At 36.1% G+C, this 14,981-nt stretch overlaps 3 protein-coding genes across 3 annotated transcripts; all 3 read left to right on the top strand.

The window, feature by feature from the left end:
* Positions 1-891: 891 nt before the first annotated feature.
* On the top strand, positions 892-1,188 carry LOC133321104 (uncharacterized). Its single transcript, XM_061530203.1, has one exon. The coding sequence runs from the start codon at positions 892-894 to the stop codon at positions 1,186-1,188; it is 297 nt and encodes a 98-aa protein (XP_061386187.1).
* A 7,977-nt stretch (positions 1,189-9,165) lies between these two features.
* Positions 9,166-11,700, top strand: LOC133321103 (ribosome biogenesis protein WDR12 homolog). The gene is made up of 5 exons (XM_061530202.1): positions 9,166-9,324; positions 9,390-10,071; positions 11,033-11,279; positions 11,346-11,478; positions 11,544-11,700. Exons 1-5 carry the CDS (start codon positions 9,266-9,268, stop codon positions 11,698-11,700), a joined length of 1,278 nt encoding a protein of 425 aa, XP_061386186.1. The 5' UTR covers positions 9,166-9,265.
* A 1,648-nt stretch (positions 11,701-13,348) lies between these two features.
* Positions 13,349-14,497, top strand: LOC133321101 (splicing factor C9orf78). Its single transcript, XM_061530200.1, has 3 exons — positions 13,349-13,560; positions 13,620-14,242; positions 14,303-14,497. Exons 1-3 carry the CDS (start codon positions 13,349-13,351, stop codon positions 14,467-14,469), a joined length of 1,002 nt encoding a protein of 333 aa, XP_061386184.1. The 3' UTR covers positions 14,470-14,497.
* The last annotated feature ends 484 nt before the right edge of the window (positions 14,498-14,981 follow it).

The raw sequence follows: 14,981 nt of genomic DNA, 5'->3' as shown, positions 1-14,981 counted from the left end.
AAAAATCCACGCCTATTTTGTAGGACGTAGGAAAAAATATTGTTTAAAAAATCCACGCCTATTTTGTAGGACGTAGGAAAAAATATTGTTTAAAAAAATCCACGCCTATTTTGTAGGACGTAGGAAAAAATATTCTTTAAAAAATCCCCGCCTATTTTGTAGGACGTAGAAAAAATGTTCTTTAAAAAAACTACGCCTATTTTGTAGGACTGCGTTTGTCTTGGGAAGTGGAAAAATATTTAAAAAAGTCTCATGGATAAGAAAGTCTGCCTAATGACTATTTTTTAAGTGGGAGACACCTAGTGTCATGTCACTGATCCATGGTCGTGGTTTGCATCTATCACCCCTATTTCCCAAACAAATTATTATTTTTTTTTCAATTCGTAATTAATCAAGATACACTTTCATTGTGGTTATTTTGGTCTCTGGCCGAAGTGAAAGAAGACGACGTCAAAAACGTAACTAACGTGTTTTGAATTGAAGATGAGTTGGGAGATTCATAAAAAATTTTTGAAAATAATGGACAATTTTGCAAAATGCTTAAATAATATTAAGAGTAATGTATTACTGCAGAGCGGGAGAGAGAGAGAGAGAGTTACTCATAGAGAGCCCTCTCTCATTACCATAACTGAGCAGCAAAATAACGTTAACAAAAACCACTCAAATTTGTTGTTAGCCAAGTTTATAAACCCTGGCTCAACACACACTTTGGATATTATTAACGTATTCGACGTGCTTAAGGTAAGATCGTGGCAAGCGATCAACGGAAATTGGATTTGTGTTGAATCGAGCAAAGAAAATAAAAGTGAATTTGAAAAAAAAAAATATTAAAAAAATATTTTTTTTTGTTTTGTGATATTTTTTTTAGTAATCAAAACGCAGACAAACAAAATGAAATCTTTCTTGGTGTGTTTCTCCCTCGTCGCCCTGGTGGCCTTCGTTGCCGCTATGCCACAACAACGTGAAGGTGCCGCCTACACCAACGAAGCCATCCGCCAGGCCCAACAGACTTTCCTCATTCCCAAGGATGCCCAAATCCAAAACGTGCAAGAAGGTATTGAATTGGGTGCCTATGAACAGATTCCCGGCAATCAACGTATCAACCTCTTCGAAATTTTGGGTGACCAAGTACCCTCGGAGGTCATCAACAACTTGCAATCTCAAGTCGATCAAATTGGTCGTAACTAAGTGAAACCACCAATTTTCAGCTTTCACCTTTTTTCCTTCTTCCATTCGTCTATCCTTTCCTCATTTCACCATTTATTTGTTATTTAAGCGGATATCACAGATTCCTCTCATGTTGAATTAAACAAAAATTGTTAATGTATTTTTTGTGTTAAAAGAAATTTGTTAATAAAAAAATTTTAGATTAATTTAAAAAAATTAAAAAAAAGCAGGCCTTTTAATTAAAAAAATAATAATTAAAAAAAAAATATTTTTTTTAAAAAAAATATTTTTTATTAAAAAAAATAATTTTTATTAAAAAAAATATTTTTTATTACAAAAAAATATTTCCAAAAAAAATATATTTATTTTTTTTTCAAAAAATTTTTTTTATTAAAAAAAATTTTAAAAAAAATGTTTTTCAAAAAAAAATAATTATTAAAAAAAAAAATATATAAAAACATTTAAAAAATTAATTTTTATTTAAAAAAATATTTTTATATTAAATATAATTTTTTATAAAATATTTTTTTATTTAAAAAACTTTCCTTTCAGCGTCTAACAAATGTGCCCAACATTTCACCATCGAATCCTGCCCCAAGGGGTCACAAAAAACAAAAACCTGATCGTGAAACTCTCACTTTTTGTCTTCTTCTTCTATTCAAGCAGCTGCCTGCCTGCCAGGCCACAATCAAAGCGATCATTGATCATTTCCCGTTTCATGCCTTACCATTTACTTTTGTAAATAGTGTCTGTTGTTGTTGTCTTTTTTTGTTAACCCCAATTGTCCATTTGCTTCCTATTTGGCAATCATAACGATTATCATCGTCATCATCATCATCGCCACTAACTGTTGCAATTGGACATGTCCCGTCCATCATCATTTGAGGTGAGGTGAAATGTTTTGCTTTGATTCGTTCCGTTCGGTTTGGTTACTTTGTTAGAGCGTTACCTCTAATGCATATTAAGTGGCCTGGCTAAGCGGCGTTTGTCTGTCCGTCTATTCACTTTTTTTTTTTTTTGGACGGAACGCAATTAAACAATTACCATATGCAGACAATCAGTTAGTAAGCTTCACACGAAGAAGCAACCGGTTATAAGTTTCGTAGGGGGGGAGCTAAGGGAAGGGAAACAACCTACTGGTGGTATTACATCTTCCTTTATATGTCATGCGAACTTATGTGGCGGTCGTGGTAGCGGCACGTACATTTTTAAATTATGTAATAATTTTTTTTGCAAAGCAATATTTGGCCTCCGATAGTCACAAAAAATGTTCGAAACAGTTCGATGCGCATGTCAGCTGACGGACTGACATGGATATAGGGTAGGTAATGAACTTAATATTTTTTTAGCGAACATTTTTTAAAAATATTTTTTTCAAGCATCCGAACTAGCCGTGGATTTTTTAAAGAATATTTTTCCAAGGACCCATAACAACAGCCGTGGATTTTTTTAAACAATATTTTTTTTAAGCATCCCAAATAGGCGTGGATTTTTTAAACAATATTTTTTCAAGCATCCCAAATAGGCGTGGATTTTTTAAACAATATTTTTTCAAGCATCCCAAACAGGCGTGGATTTTCTAAACAATATTTTATATATATATAAATATAAGAATATTTTTCCAAGGACCCATAACAACAGCCGTGGATTTTTTAAACAATTTTTTTTAAGCATCCCAAATAGGCGTGGATTTTTTAAAAACTATATTTTTTCCATTCACACCCCCCATTTGAGGCAGATCGCTTAGTCTGTGAAGAGTGTCATTTGCTGGGCTATGGCACAGTAAATGTTTCAGCGTTTCACTGTATTCCCCACACGCTCTGCAAATGCTACTACCTTCGCATCCAATCTTGCCTTCAGGCCGAGGTGTCCCGTCAGAATACCCGTCAGTCGGCTTATTTCTCTTTTGTTTAGCCTTAGGATTTGCTTAGTTTTGTCTTCCCTTGGGTCGCCCCATAAAATTTTGGTGATTTTTCCTGTCCCCTTATTATCCCAAGGGGTTTTGTGGCTCTCATTCGTCCATTCCCTTATTTCTTGGCGTGTTTCGCTAAAGGGTATTCACATCTATTGTGGGTAGTGTAGTGGCACTCCTGTCTAATTGATTTGCTATCTCCTTGCCTATGATTCCTTGGTGACCCGGTACCCATATAATTCGTACAGGTCCTTGTTGTGAGAAATCATTAATGGTATTTATACATTCCAGTACAGTTTTGGATTTAACTGTTTTGGAAGATATTGCCTTTATAGCTTGCTTGCTGTCCGTAATAATATTTATTGCATTTTGTCCTTGGTATAGCTTGAACCTCCGCCTGTAGAATCATGCTGTGATATGTAAGGCGAGGAGAAATTTCGGTACCCGGTATTATACTCTCGTTTCAGGTATGCGGTCTGAGTCAAAGGTATTGAAGGTTGACTCAGTAGTTGCCTGTAATATGTTTTTGTGCGGTGTGTGTTGGGTCCGGTGTCTATCCACTCGTCCATTGCTTTAAGTCTTAAAGCTGCAACTGCCGCTTCATATTTTATTTGGATATCTATTGGATGCATATATAATATTGTCTCCAAGGCCCTAGTTGGTGTTGTACGCATTGATCCTAGGCAACACGTTCTTTGAACTTTCTGCAACGTTTTTACGTTACATTTTCTATCCATTGCTGTCCACCAGACAACAGAAGCGTATGTTATATTTGTTCTAATAGCGTTCTTATAGATTGAAATCCCATTTAGGGCCTACGGCTCTTCTGAAGAAACACCAGCATCTTTGGGCCTTGTCAGCCCTTTTCTGTATTTTCCATTTAAGTTTGTTAAGTTTGGATTCTTTCCCCTAAGAAGTATTATAACGTCATCTGCATAACAGACTGGTTCAAATCCTTCGTCGGTTAAGTTCCTTAAGATTGCGTATATGGTGGTTACCTACAGGAGCGGTGACAAAATCTCTCCCTGTGGTGTTCCCTGACCTACTTTGTCTCTGATTGTTATATCATGTATGCTACAGCTTATTCATCTATTCCTTAGCATAGAGTTAACCCAGTCTATGATTGCCCGGTCAACTTGGAAGGTATCTAGGGATTGGATAAGCGTATTAGTGCTGACATTGTTGAAGGCTCCTTCAATGTCAATGCATACCGCTAAGTTATACGAAGGTGTACTACCTCAGGTAAAGAGGTTTCCACTGATCTCCCTTTTAACTACGCATGTTGTTTGTATTTCAGTGTATCATTGGGTATACTGCTCTTTATCATGGTGTCGATTGTACGTTCCATGGTTTTGAGTAGGATTTGTTAAAGAATATTTTTTCAAGCATCCCAAACAGGCTTGGATTTTTTTAAGAATATTTTTTCAAGCATCCCAAACAGGCGTGGATTTTTTAAAGAATATTTTTTCAAGCATCCCAAACAGGCGTGGATTTTTTAAGGAATATTTTTTCAAGCATCCCAAACAGGCGTGGATTTTTTAAGGAATATTTTTTTAAGCATCCCAAACAGGCGTGGATTTTTTAAAGAATATTTTTTCAAGGCGTGGATTTTTTAAAGAATATTTTTTCAAGGCGTCGATTTTTTAAAGAATATTTTTTCAAGGCGTCGATTTTTTAAAGAATATTTTTTCAAGGCGTCGATTTTTTAAAGGATATTTTTTTAAGGCGTTGATTTTTTAAAGAATATTTTTTCAAGGCGTCGATTTTTTAAAGAATATTTTTTCAAGGCGTCGATTTTTTAAAGAATATTTTTTCAAGACCCATCAACAAGGCGTTGATTTTTTAAATAATATTTTTTCAAGGCGTCGATTTTTTAAAGAATATTTTTTCAAGGCGTCGATTTTTTAAAGAATATTTTTCAAGGCGTCGATTTTTTAAAGAATATTTTTTCAAGCATCCATACAAGGCGTCGATTTTTTAAAGAATATTTTTTCAAGCATCCATACAAGGCGTGGATTTTTTAAAGAATATTTTTTTAAAATGTACTAGTATATAGTACTAATTTTAATTATTAATTATTATAATTATGTTAATGACTATTAATATTAAAACAATGTTTTAAAAAGAAGAAGCTATAAACATTTCAAATAGCCATTAAATAAAAGGTCAGTTTAAAAGAATTATAAAAAGAGATCTAAATTTTAATGGCCCAAGATAATAAATGTTGAGCTAAACTCTGCCAACTTCTAAAAAACACTCTGAAAAATTAGTCTCTTGAGTCAAAAATTTCCAGCAATTGGCTCCTCAAAACCCCACTCACTCTCTCACGATCTACACAAAATGTTTGTGAATGTTGTGATCCGGTGGTCACTTCAATTGACGTTGTGATGGTCAGTTAACCTCCTTTTTTGGTGGAGAATGAATGAGCATTTTCGTTGGACTGACGATCGACATAGGCGCTCACATAGCCAGGTAAAATTACGTAAATTTTGTAAGACCAACAATTTCAATTAAAAATTATTAACCAATACAACAACTGAATGTGACGGCAGGCAGTAGCATCACCACCATCATCTTCAAAATGCACATTAAAAACTACAACCTCCTGAGTATGTAGACATTTCCGAATTACTTTTGCTAACAACAAAATTTCCAGTTACAGTTTTTTTTTTTTTTTGCTTTCGGTTGTCGAATTCAATGTTGTATCTCTGAAACCACTTCAACTACTTCTTCATTATCTGGTTGGAGGTTAAGTGGCCATCATCATCGCCATCAAGTGGGGAGATTCATTTAATTTAATTTTGTTTTTTGCTGTCGTACGTTTCATTTGCCCCTTCCAGCTATCTGTCTGAATGACCATTCAGCAGGCTTTGTTTTTATCTTTTTTCTGCTCAATGGACAACAACTTTTGTCCAAGTGTTACGAAGAAGGTTAACTAGAAGATAACTTTTTGAGTGGCACCAACACGACGAACCAAAATAGGAGTTATTAGTTTTGAATGTCTTCAAGTGTCATTGTAGTTTGGGGGATTTTCTTGGGAAGGAGAGTGTTTTAATTTAGTTTTTGAAGTTCGAGGGTGGCGGATGCTTTGGGATTATAGATACTTATGACCTTTGGCTTTAAGAAAGTCTATTATGATCTAAAAGCGTTCGAAAATTATCGAAATCGAAATTCAAACCAAAACCGGATCGATAGACCTATTTAAGTGCAAAAATGAATGAAATCGCAAGACAATTGAGACTATGTTTCAGACTCCTAGTCTCATCCCAGATGTGGTGTATCAGCCACAGAAATAAAAGACAAGCCACGGAAGCGGTTATTGTTCGCTGTTGGTGGTTCGATGGAATTGCGCTTTATTTATAACTTCTTACCTTTTGACCTCAACTTTTGGAGAGCCTCCAGGTATGGAGCGGTTAGAAGTTATGAACAGTATTTGCCGAATTAGAAGTAGAAAATTATCTGGTATGAAGTGTATGACTGAAAAGATTACGTCCATAGGGAATTTGGTGATAGGTGAGTCGGCTTAGCTGAACCAATGTGTGGTCCTAGTTCACATGCAGGATGTGTTTTAGGTATCGAGCCAAACAATTCAATCAAGTCAATCATTGCTCAACAAGAATTGAGGCGGATGCACCATCCACCATCTTAGTTCAGTTTAGGCTACTCGTGTTTGTCGGGGCAGCTGTTTCTCCTCTGCTGGGATGGATGGGGGTGGTCTCCGATAAAGGTATTCACGCTATATTGCTCTACTGCCTGAGCGACTGCGTCTGTTTGAATGTCATTCAGACCTGCTTGATAGACGATGGTGCTTGACGCTTATATCTTTGGACCTATCTCTAGAGCATAAAGATCTCTCTTGACGTGTCCGGGTGGGGGAGTTCTGTCCATAAAGCTATAACAGGGGCGTTCCCGACGATAACACTCAAGCAACTACTGTATTGACAGTGTATGGTTCTGTCGATGGACGGGTAAGATCTTCGCACTTTCATGATGATGGTCCTCTGTAGTCATGAGGTGATACCCTTTTGTATTCTTCCACTGCACATCACTTACATTCGCAAACCACGCTGATGCGGACCACTAACCGTCCTACTTTTGTATACAAGGCCAATAAGGTTTTTCTTGTCAGCGATCCAAGTGCTGCCGGCTTGAGGACCTTGTTCTTACTTCTCAGCTTCTCACATAAAGCAGTGGCTTGACTCGAATATTCTTCCGCTGTGTTTTACTTACATTCGCAAACCACACTGACCGGTATTTTTACGAGGTCAATAAGGACCTTGTTCCTACTTCTCAACTTATCACATAAAGCAGTGGCTTGTGCAGATGAATTGAAAACGATATCGAACGTTACACCCAGTATCTTAGGGTAGTTTGTGGCCAGAATCAGTTCTACATCGACCATTATGTTCAGCGGGAGCTGCATTTGAACCTTCCATATGGTGAACAGTGTGTCTGTTGATTTCGTTGGCGGATATTTTCATATATCTCAAATGGAAGAAATTTACAAGTTCAGCTATGTAGAAGTTTAACCTCTCACAAATGTCATCAAAAAAGGGATCCAACGCCATGATCCTACAATCATCCGCATACATTACGATCTTTACGCCGTCTAGTGGTTGTGAAAATTCTGAAAGGCAGAGGTTAAACAATTCCAGAGATGTGACCCATCCTTGAGGAACTCTCTATTTCACTCGGTGTTTGGACTTCTTGTTATGAATTCGACATATGACTGGCGTCCACACATATAGTTGATTATCGAACGTTTCAATAACGTCCTGAGATTTGTCGGTTGACCGAATGGATGGCCTACGATAGGTCAAGTGCCACCATAACTGTTCGGTTGCATAGACTGTTATGGTTAAGTCCTCTGCTAATGTGTGTGGAAGTGGCGTGTAGTGCTGTACATTTTACGTAATCCACCCTGATGTTGGGCAACTGGAGAACTGTTTTTCAGTGATGGGAGAAGTACCGCTAATGCAGATGTTAAATAGTCAACTCCGGGATCATTCAGCTGCTTATGCATTACCATTACCATATTCCGCCTTGGATGTCTGCTTTTCGCCCCGCCACTCTCGGAGTGTTCAATGAATTTCCTGTAACACGCACACCTCTTCGGGTCTGTCACAGTTACGTCGTTAAATGTGACAATCATCCTGTCATATTATCTTCCAGGATTCGAAAGTAATTTGGTGAAGTGCTTGGAAAAGATTAGGGAGTGAATGTAAATTCCTGCATCAGTTCGGGTTTTACGATTCTATCCTCCCGAGGATGAGGTAGGCTGAGCAAGTTTAATGCCAGATATGGTATATTTGTCGATTTTAAATGCATATATCAGATCGTATACAGGGAAATTGTTCGGTGGGGTACGTTATTTCAGAATGATGTGTTGCGGGATGCAATTCGTCAAACTTAGTAGTTCACACAGCACGTTCGCTAACACTTTATATGCGATGGGAAGAAGACTAATTCCTCCCTAGTTGTCGTAAGTAATACGAAAAATGGAACCCTATATCTTCAGGTGTATGATAAGGGTCTGTTATCCAAAGATCGAAATCAAAAAAAGTATTGAAATCTCTTACAGGACTATCATCTTATTGTGATAAGAATGCTATGACGTGAACATTTTTGTTCAAATCGAATTTTCGCTTCAGGAAATTTAAAGATTTTCAAAGTTTTGACCCTTTATGGGATACTAAGAGGAAATTGCTGATAAAATATTTTTCCCTTTTGAAATATGGTTCGTAAAAATATAACGATTTGTAAAGTTTTCATCAAACCGCTTTCTCCATAAATGTTAACAATTTTGATAGGGTAGGTCCAGGAGAAATATATTATTCATTAAAGTTAAACCGGTGTCAATGACTTAAATGACAACACATGTACTCTACGTCACTACATTCACTAACTAAACATCTACTCTCTCTAACTCTGGCATCTTCTCTATCGCTCTAAGCCGCTATGTGAGTATGGCAACGCCATATTTCATGACATGTGGGAATTAAGAAAACATTGGGCAGGCGTGTTTGTTAGTAGGAATTCTGGAAAAGTGCACAAATATTAAATAAAACCTTTAAATTGAAAAATTGGAACGTGATCTACTGGTTGGAAAACACAAAACCAACTTGGAATCTATAGAGAAATTATCGAATAAGTGTAAATAAATTAAGAAACAAAAAAACAACAGCAATGGAAGCTGAGAACGGCGAGGGACAAGTTCAAGTGCATTTGAAAACAAAACAGGAACAGTAAGTCAAAAGGCTGGAGCAATAATTGTATCTTGGGAGTAGTTATAACTTTTTTCTTTCCACAGATATGGTGTACCCGATGTTCCATATTCCATTGATGCCACGGTGGCCACCACCGAATTGAATACCTTTGTCAATACGTTGCTGGAACAAACATCAACAGATGGTAGCCATCGAACGGTTGAATTTGATTTTTTGGTCTTCGATGAATATCTGAGAGGGAGACTGTGTGATCATTTGCGTGAGAAGGCCATTTCCTTTGAAGATGCCATTGAAATTGAATATGTTGAAAGATTCCCAGCGCCGGAGCCACAAGATTGTCTGCTACACGATGATTGGGTATCAGCTGTGAAAACATGTGGCAAATGGGTGCTAACTGGTTGTTATGATAATACCATTAACATTTGGACAATTAAGGGAAAACATGTCCTCACCATACCCGGTCACTCTATGCCAATTAAAGCAGTATCATGGGTATCATTGGATGAAGAGCGAGGTAAATTCATATCATGTTCTCAGGATCAAACAGCAATGCTGTGGGAATGGATGGTCGAAACAAATTCCGTCGAATGTGTATCGGTGTGTAAGGGTCATGAACGTGGCATCGATTGTGTTGATGTTAGCCCTACGAAAGATAAATTTGCCACCGGTTCATGGGATACAATGTTGAAAATATGGTCGACGGATATTAATGAAGCTGCTGAAGGTTCGTCGAAGAAGGCCAAACTTGAAACGGGATCAACAAGGGTGAGTTTATAAGTGCAAATATTTTAAGGCGAAAATTTTGATATCGAATTACTTTTTGAAGGCTTTAGTCGCAAAGTGCCAGTAAAATAAACTGGAGGAGAAAACGTTCTAACAAACAACTTAAAGGCAGGATCATTTGGTCCCTCAAAAATATTCTTTAACAAAATTCGGGTCCGTTTGGGTCCCTAAAAATATTCGTAAACAAAATGCAGGTCCGTTTTTGTCCCAAAAAACAATATTTTTTTTTTTGGGACAAATATTTTTCTTTAGGTCCGCGAGAATATATTCTTAAAAAAACGGCGTTGTAAAAAATATTCTTAAAAAATTTATATACTATAAAAAATAGAGACCTCTTTGAGTCCTCGTGAAAATACCCTTTAAAAAATAGTGGAATCTTTGGGTCCTCGAGAGAATATTCTTTAAAAAATTCACGCCTGTTTGGATACTCGAGAAAATATTTTTTTAAAAAATAGAGACCTTTTTGGGTCCTCAGAAAATATTCTTTAAAAAATAGAGGCATTTTTTGTCTTTAGAAAACATTTCTTAAAAATCACAACTGTTTCGATCCTCGAGTCTTTAAAAAATCCATGCCTGTATGGGTACTCGAACAAAAATACTTAAAAAATCCACGTTTTTTTGTGTCCACGAGAAAAGTCTTTAAAAATACTCGAGAAAAAAATCTTTACAAACTCAACAACTGTTTGGGTCCTCGAGAAAGTATTCTTTAAAAACATCGGCGCCTCGAACATTTTTTTTAATCAAGGCGTGGATTATATCTTTTCCGTGTCCCCGAAAATATATTCTTTTAAAACCTTAAAAAACAGACCGATACAAGGGTCCTTGCAAATTTTTTTTTTTTTTTTTTAAATCCAAGCTTGTTTAGGTTTATATGCTTAAAACTATTTTTCAAAAAAATTTAAGATAATCCCATGTTTCATATAATCAATTTTTTTATTTACAGACCCCCATAATGACATTACAAGGTCACCGTGAATGCATTTCAGCTGTACAATGGATGGACAAGGATACCCTATTGACCAGCAGTTGGGATCACACAATGAAGGTGTGGGATTTAAATATGGAGGGTATTAAAACTGAAATTTCCACAAATAAGTCAATTTTCGATGCTAGTTATTCCAATCTGAATCATCTTATTGTCACTGCTTCGGCCGATAAGAATATAAGACTTTATGATCCAAGGACAAATCGTAAGTTTAAAAAAATTTTATTGAAGAGAAATAATTTTGAAAAAAAAAAATAAATCCTTTTTTCAGATGGTTCTGTGGTACGCAACACCTATTTGGGTCATCAGCAATGGGTTGAAACAATTATGTGGTCAACAACAGAGGAATATTTGTTTGTGTCAGGGTCATATGATAATCAAAATAAATTGTGGGATTGTCGTAGGTGAGTTCTGGAATCACTTCTTTTTCCATTTCACTTTAATAATTCTTTATATCTTTCTTTTTTAGTCCTAAGGCACCTCTTTACGATTTAATTGGCCACGGCGATAAGGTCTTGGATATTGACTGGTCAAATCCTAAATATATTGTATCTGGTGGTTCCGATAATACCGTACGTGTCTATAAATCACGTAAGGCGGTAAATGCGGATAGTAAAATGGAATAAATTTAACTTACGATTCGCCGGATAATAACACCCTCGCTGATCTAACCAATGTACAAATACTACACAATAACCAATTCTAAATAGTATTTTCCAGGAAAATATAGAAAACAGCCACACACTTACTTCAAAGGACTTGACAAAGGACAGGACTTTTTTTTTGAGAAATAATTGTTTTTTTATGAATACAAAAATATACAGAGAAAGAGAAAAAATAAAATAAATGGACGTAATCCAAAATAAATTATATTTTTAATATTTTATATACGAGGATTAATATTTGATATTTAACGCCTTAAGGCCTTCTAAGCCTCAATAAAAATTCTTTTTAAACATTCACGCCTTAAGGCCTTCTAAGCCTCAATAAAAATTCTTTTTAAAAATTCACGCCTTAAGGCCTTCTAAGCCTCAATAAAAATTCTTTTTAAAAATTCACGCCTTATGGCCTTCTAAGCCTCAATAAAAATTCTTTTAAAAATCCACGCCTTATGGCCTTCTAAGCCTCAATAAAAATTCTTTTAAAAAGTCACGCCTTAAGGCCTTCTAAGCCTCAATAAAAATTCTTTTAAAAATTCACGCCTTAAGGCCTTCTAAGCCTCAATAAAAATTCTTTTTAAAAATTCACGCCTTATGGCCTTCTAAGCCTCAATAAAAATTCAGGGCTTAAGGCCTTCTAAGCCTCAATAAAAATTCAGGGCTTAAGGCCTTCTAAACCTCAATAAAAATTCTTTTAAAAATCCACGCCTTATGGCCTTCTAAGCCTCAATAAAAATTCTTTTAAAAATCCACGCCTTATGGCCTTCTAAGCCTCAATAAAAATTCTTTTAAAAATCCACGCCTTATGGCCTTCTAAGCCTCAATAAAAATTCTTTTAAAAATCCACGCCTTATGGCCTTCTAAGCCTCAATAAAAATTCTTTTAAAAATCCACGCCTTAAGGACTTCTAAGCCTCAATAAAAATTATTTTAAAAATCCACGACTTATGGCCTTCTAAGCCTCGATAATTTTTTTTTTAATCCATACCTTAAGGCCTTGATGTCAGTTTCCACAACAGAGGGGCCTACGATTCGAAATCATTCATACCTAAACGTGAACCGATATGGGTAATTTCTAATTGGATGAATTGTTTTTAACGATTATTGCGAAAGTAACATCCTTCCAACTATTGGTTTACATTTTTGAGGTTAGGTTTTCGAGGAGGCTATGTGTTAAAAATATTTATTATATTTGCTATTGTTTTATATATCACACGACTTACCTACTAATAAAAGTATTCTTTTTTGTCGTAATGCCTCCAAAAATGTTCAAAATTTCCACTAAAATTCGATTTTTTACAAGTCACTCCAAGCAATAGCCTTGAAACACTTTACACACGGAAAAACGAATGTTATCGGCTATTTATCTCTTTTATTTTATACACAACACACACATATTTACTTTTAACATAGAAATTACTAAAAACACACTCCATTTTATTATTATTTTCCAAAATAATACGACATATATTACAATCCAACAAGAATTTAGCAAAAATACCGCGAAACTAAATGAAACGCCATTTTTCCTCTCTTTCACTCTTATTTACAGTGTCAATGTAACAGATCAGTGACATTATATGTATTGGCAACACTTGTTACCTTCTACAATTAATATGGCATCACATTCAACACTGAACATACCCCATGGGACAGCTGTACAAATACTTGAAATTACTTGTTGTTTACAAACAAAACAGTACACAACACAAATTGCTCAGAAAATGCTGGAAAACGAAATAAAAGAAGAGAAAATAGTTTTCAAAAAGAAACCACGTAAAAATCTAAGGCAGCGACGAAATTCCGACGATGAAGCGGAGGAGGAACCGTAAGTAAATCAGCATTTGTTTATTTATCCATCCTTAATGTCTCCCCATCTCCCACCAGAGTGCCTTTGGCCGACATCAAGGAGCGACAAAAGCTCCGCGAGCGACCACATGGAGTCAGTGTAATAGGATTGGCTTTGGGCAAAAAACTGGCACCCGAGGAGGAGATCACAATCAAAGATCCCTTCAACGTAAAGACAGGTGGTCTGGTAAATATGCACGCATTAAAATCGAGCAGCCACAAAGAAGCCGAAGAGGATGCCTATGATGTTGGTATTGGTACAAAATTCTCGGCCGAAACAAATAAACGCGATGAAGACGAGGAGATGATGAAATACATTGAACAAGAGTTGCAAAAACGTAAAGGCCTCGCACAGGCACAGACAGCAGAAAATGATCAAGCAACAGATGCACAAAAATATCTAACCCCCGAAGAGGCTGCTCTCTATGCCCTGCCTGATCATTTGCGTCAATCATCATCACATCGTTCCGAAGAAATGTTATCAAATCAAATGTTAAATGGTATTCCCGAAGTGGATTTGGGTATTGAGGCAAAAATTAAAAATATCGAAGCCACCGAGGAGGCAAAACAAAAGTTGCTGCAGGATCAAAAGAACAAAAAGGATGGCCCATCACAGTTTGTGCCCACCAATATGGCTGTGAATTTTATGCAGCATAATCGATGTAAGTTATTTGAAAGTTACATATATTGGGATTTATTCTATACTTTTATTTAATTTTTAGTTAACATCGAGGAAAACAATGATGCCCAAAAGCGCCGTTTCCATCAAAGAAAAGCAGCCGAAGAGGGCCATGTAAATCCCAACAATCAAGTGGGTGCGAATGGTGTCAAACGTGCCACAGACGATTATCATTATGATAAATTTAAGAAACAATTTAAACGTTATTAAATATAGCCTGCATTTATATATAACAAAATGGTATTTGTTTACTTATCGAAGGGTGTTGGCATTTTTTCATGGCCCAAGGGGAAATCTACCGTTATTTAGGGATACCCGATAAAGTGGGCTCATACTGATAATTTTTGGTGGAGAGTTTTGGAACCGAATAAAAACCCAAAGTTAGATATTGAAGCAAATTTGGTTGAAAAATGTACCGTTATGTGGAGGCTACCCCAAAAAGTGGACCGATATGAATGAATTTTAGATGAGAGATTGCGAGCCAAATGGGAATCTGAAATAACAGATTACAAACATTTCGTTTGAAAAACTTCACCAAACTCCTCGAAATACCGAAATTTCAAGAGTACCTTTATATGGGAGTTACTCCGAAAAGTGGACCCATATTGACTATTTTTAGTGGAAAGATTTGGCACCGAAAAAGAACTCATAGCACAAAATTGCAGCGGTAGAAAAACGCTGTCAAACTCCCCGAAATATGGAAATTTTTGGGGTACCTTTAT

Source organism: Musca vetustissima, unplaced genomic scaffold, assembly GCF_032173495.1.
Source record: "Musca vetustissima isolate MV318-11 ecotype Yass unplaced genomic scaffold, APGP_CSIRO_Mvet_v1 utg112367, whole genome shotgun sequence".
NCBI lineage: Eukaryota > Metazoa > Arthropoda > Insecta > Diptera > Muscidae > Musca > Musca vetustissima.
The sequence above is the reverse complement of the archived record's forward strand: the minus strand, read 5'-3'. Positions and strand labels throughout refer to the sequence as shown.

What these genes read in the sequence shown, in the direction of transcription:
- LOC133321101 (XM_061530200.1), top strand. Translation starts at nt 13,349, where the DNA reads ATGGCATCACATTCAACACTGAACATACCCCATGGGACAGCTGTACAA. An exon ending in GATGAAGCGGAGGAGGAACC is followed by an intron (nt 13,561 to 13,619) that starts GTAAGTAAATCA and finishes ATCTCCCACCAG; the next exon opens with AGTGCCTTTGGCCGACATCA. An exon ending in TTTTATGCAGCATAATCGAT is followed by an intron (nt 14,243 to 14,302) that starts GTAAGTTATTTG and finishes TTTAATTTTTAG; the next exon opens with TTAACATCGAGGAAAACAAT.
- LOC133321104 (XM_061530203.1), top strand. Translation starts at nt 892, where the DNA reads ATGAAATCTTTCTTGGTGTGTTTCTCCCTCGTCGCCCTGGTGGCCTTC.
- LOC133321103 (XM_061530202.1), top strand. Translation starts at nt 9,266, where the DNA reads ATGGAAGCTGAGAACGGCGAGGGACAAGTTCAAGTGCATTTGAAAACA. An exon ending in TTGAAAACAAAACAGGAACA is followed by an intron (nt 9,325 to 9,389) that starts GTAAGTCAAAAG and finishes TTCTTTCCACAG; the next exon opens with ATATGGTGTACCCGATGTTC. An exon ending in TTGAAACGGGATCAACAAGG is followed by an intron (nt 10,072 to 11,032) that starts GTGAGTTTATAA and finishes TTTTATTTACAG; the next exon opens with ACCCCCATAATGACATTACA.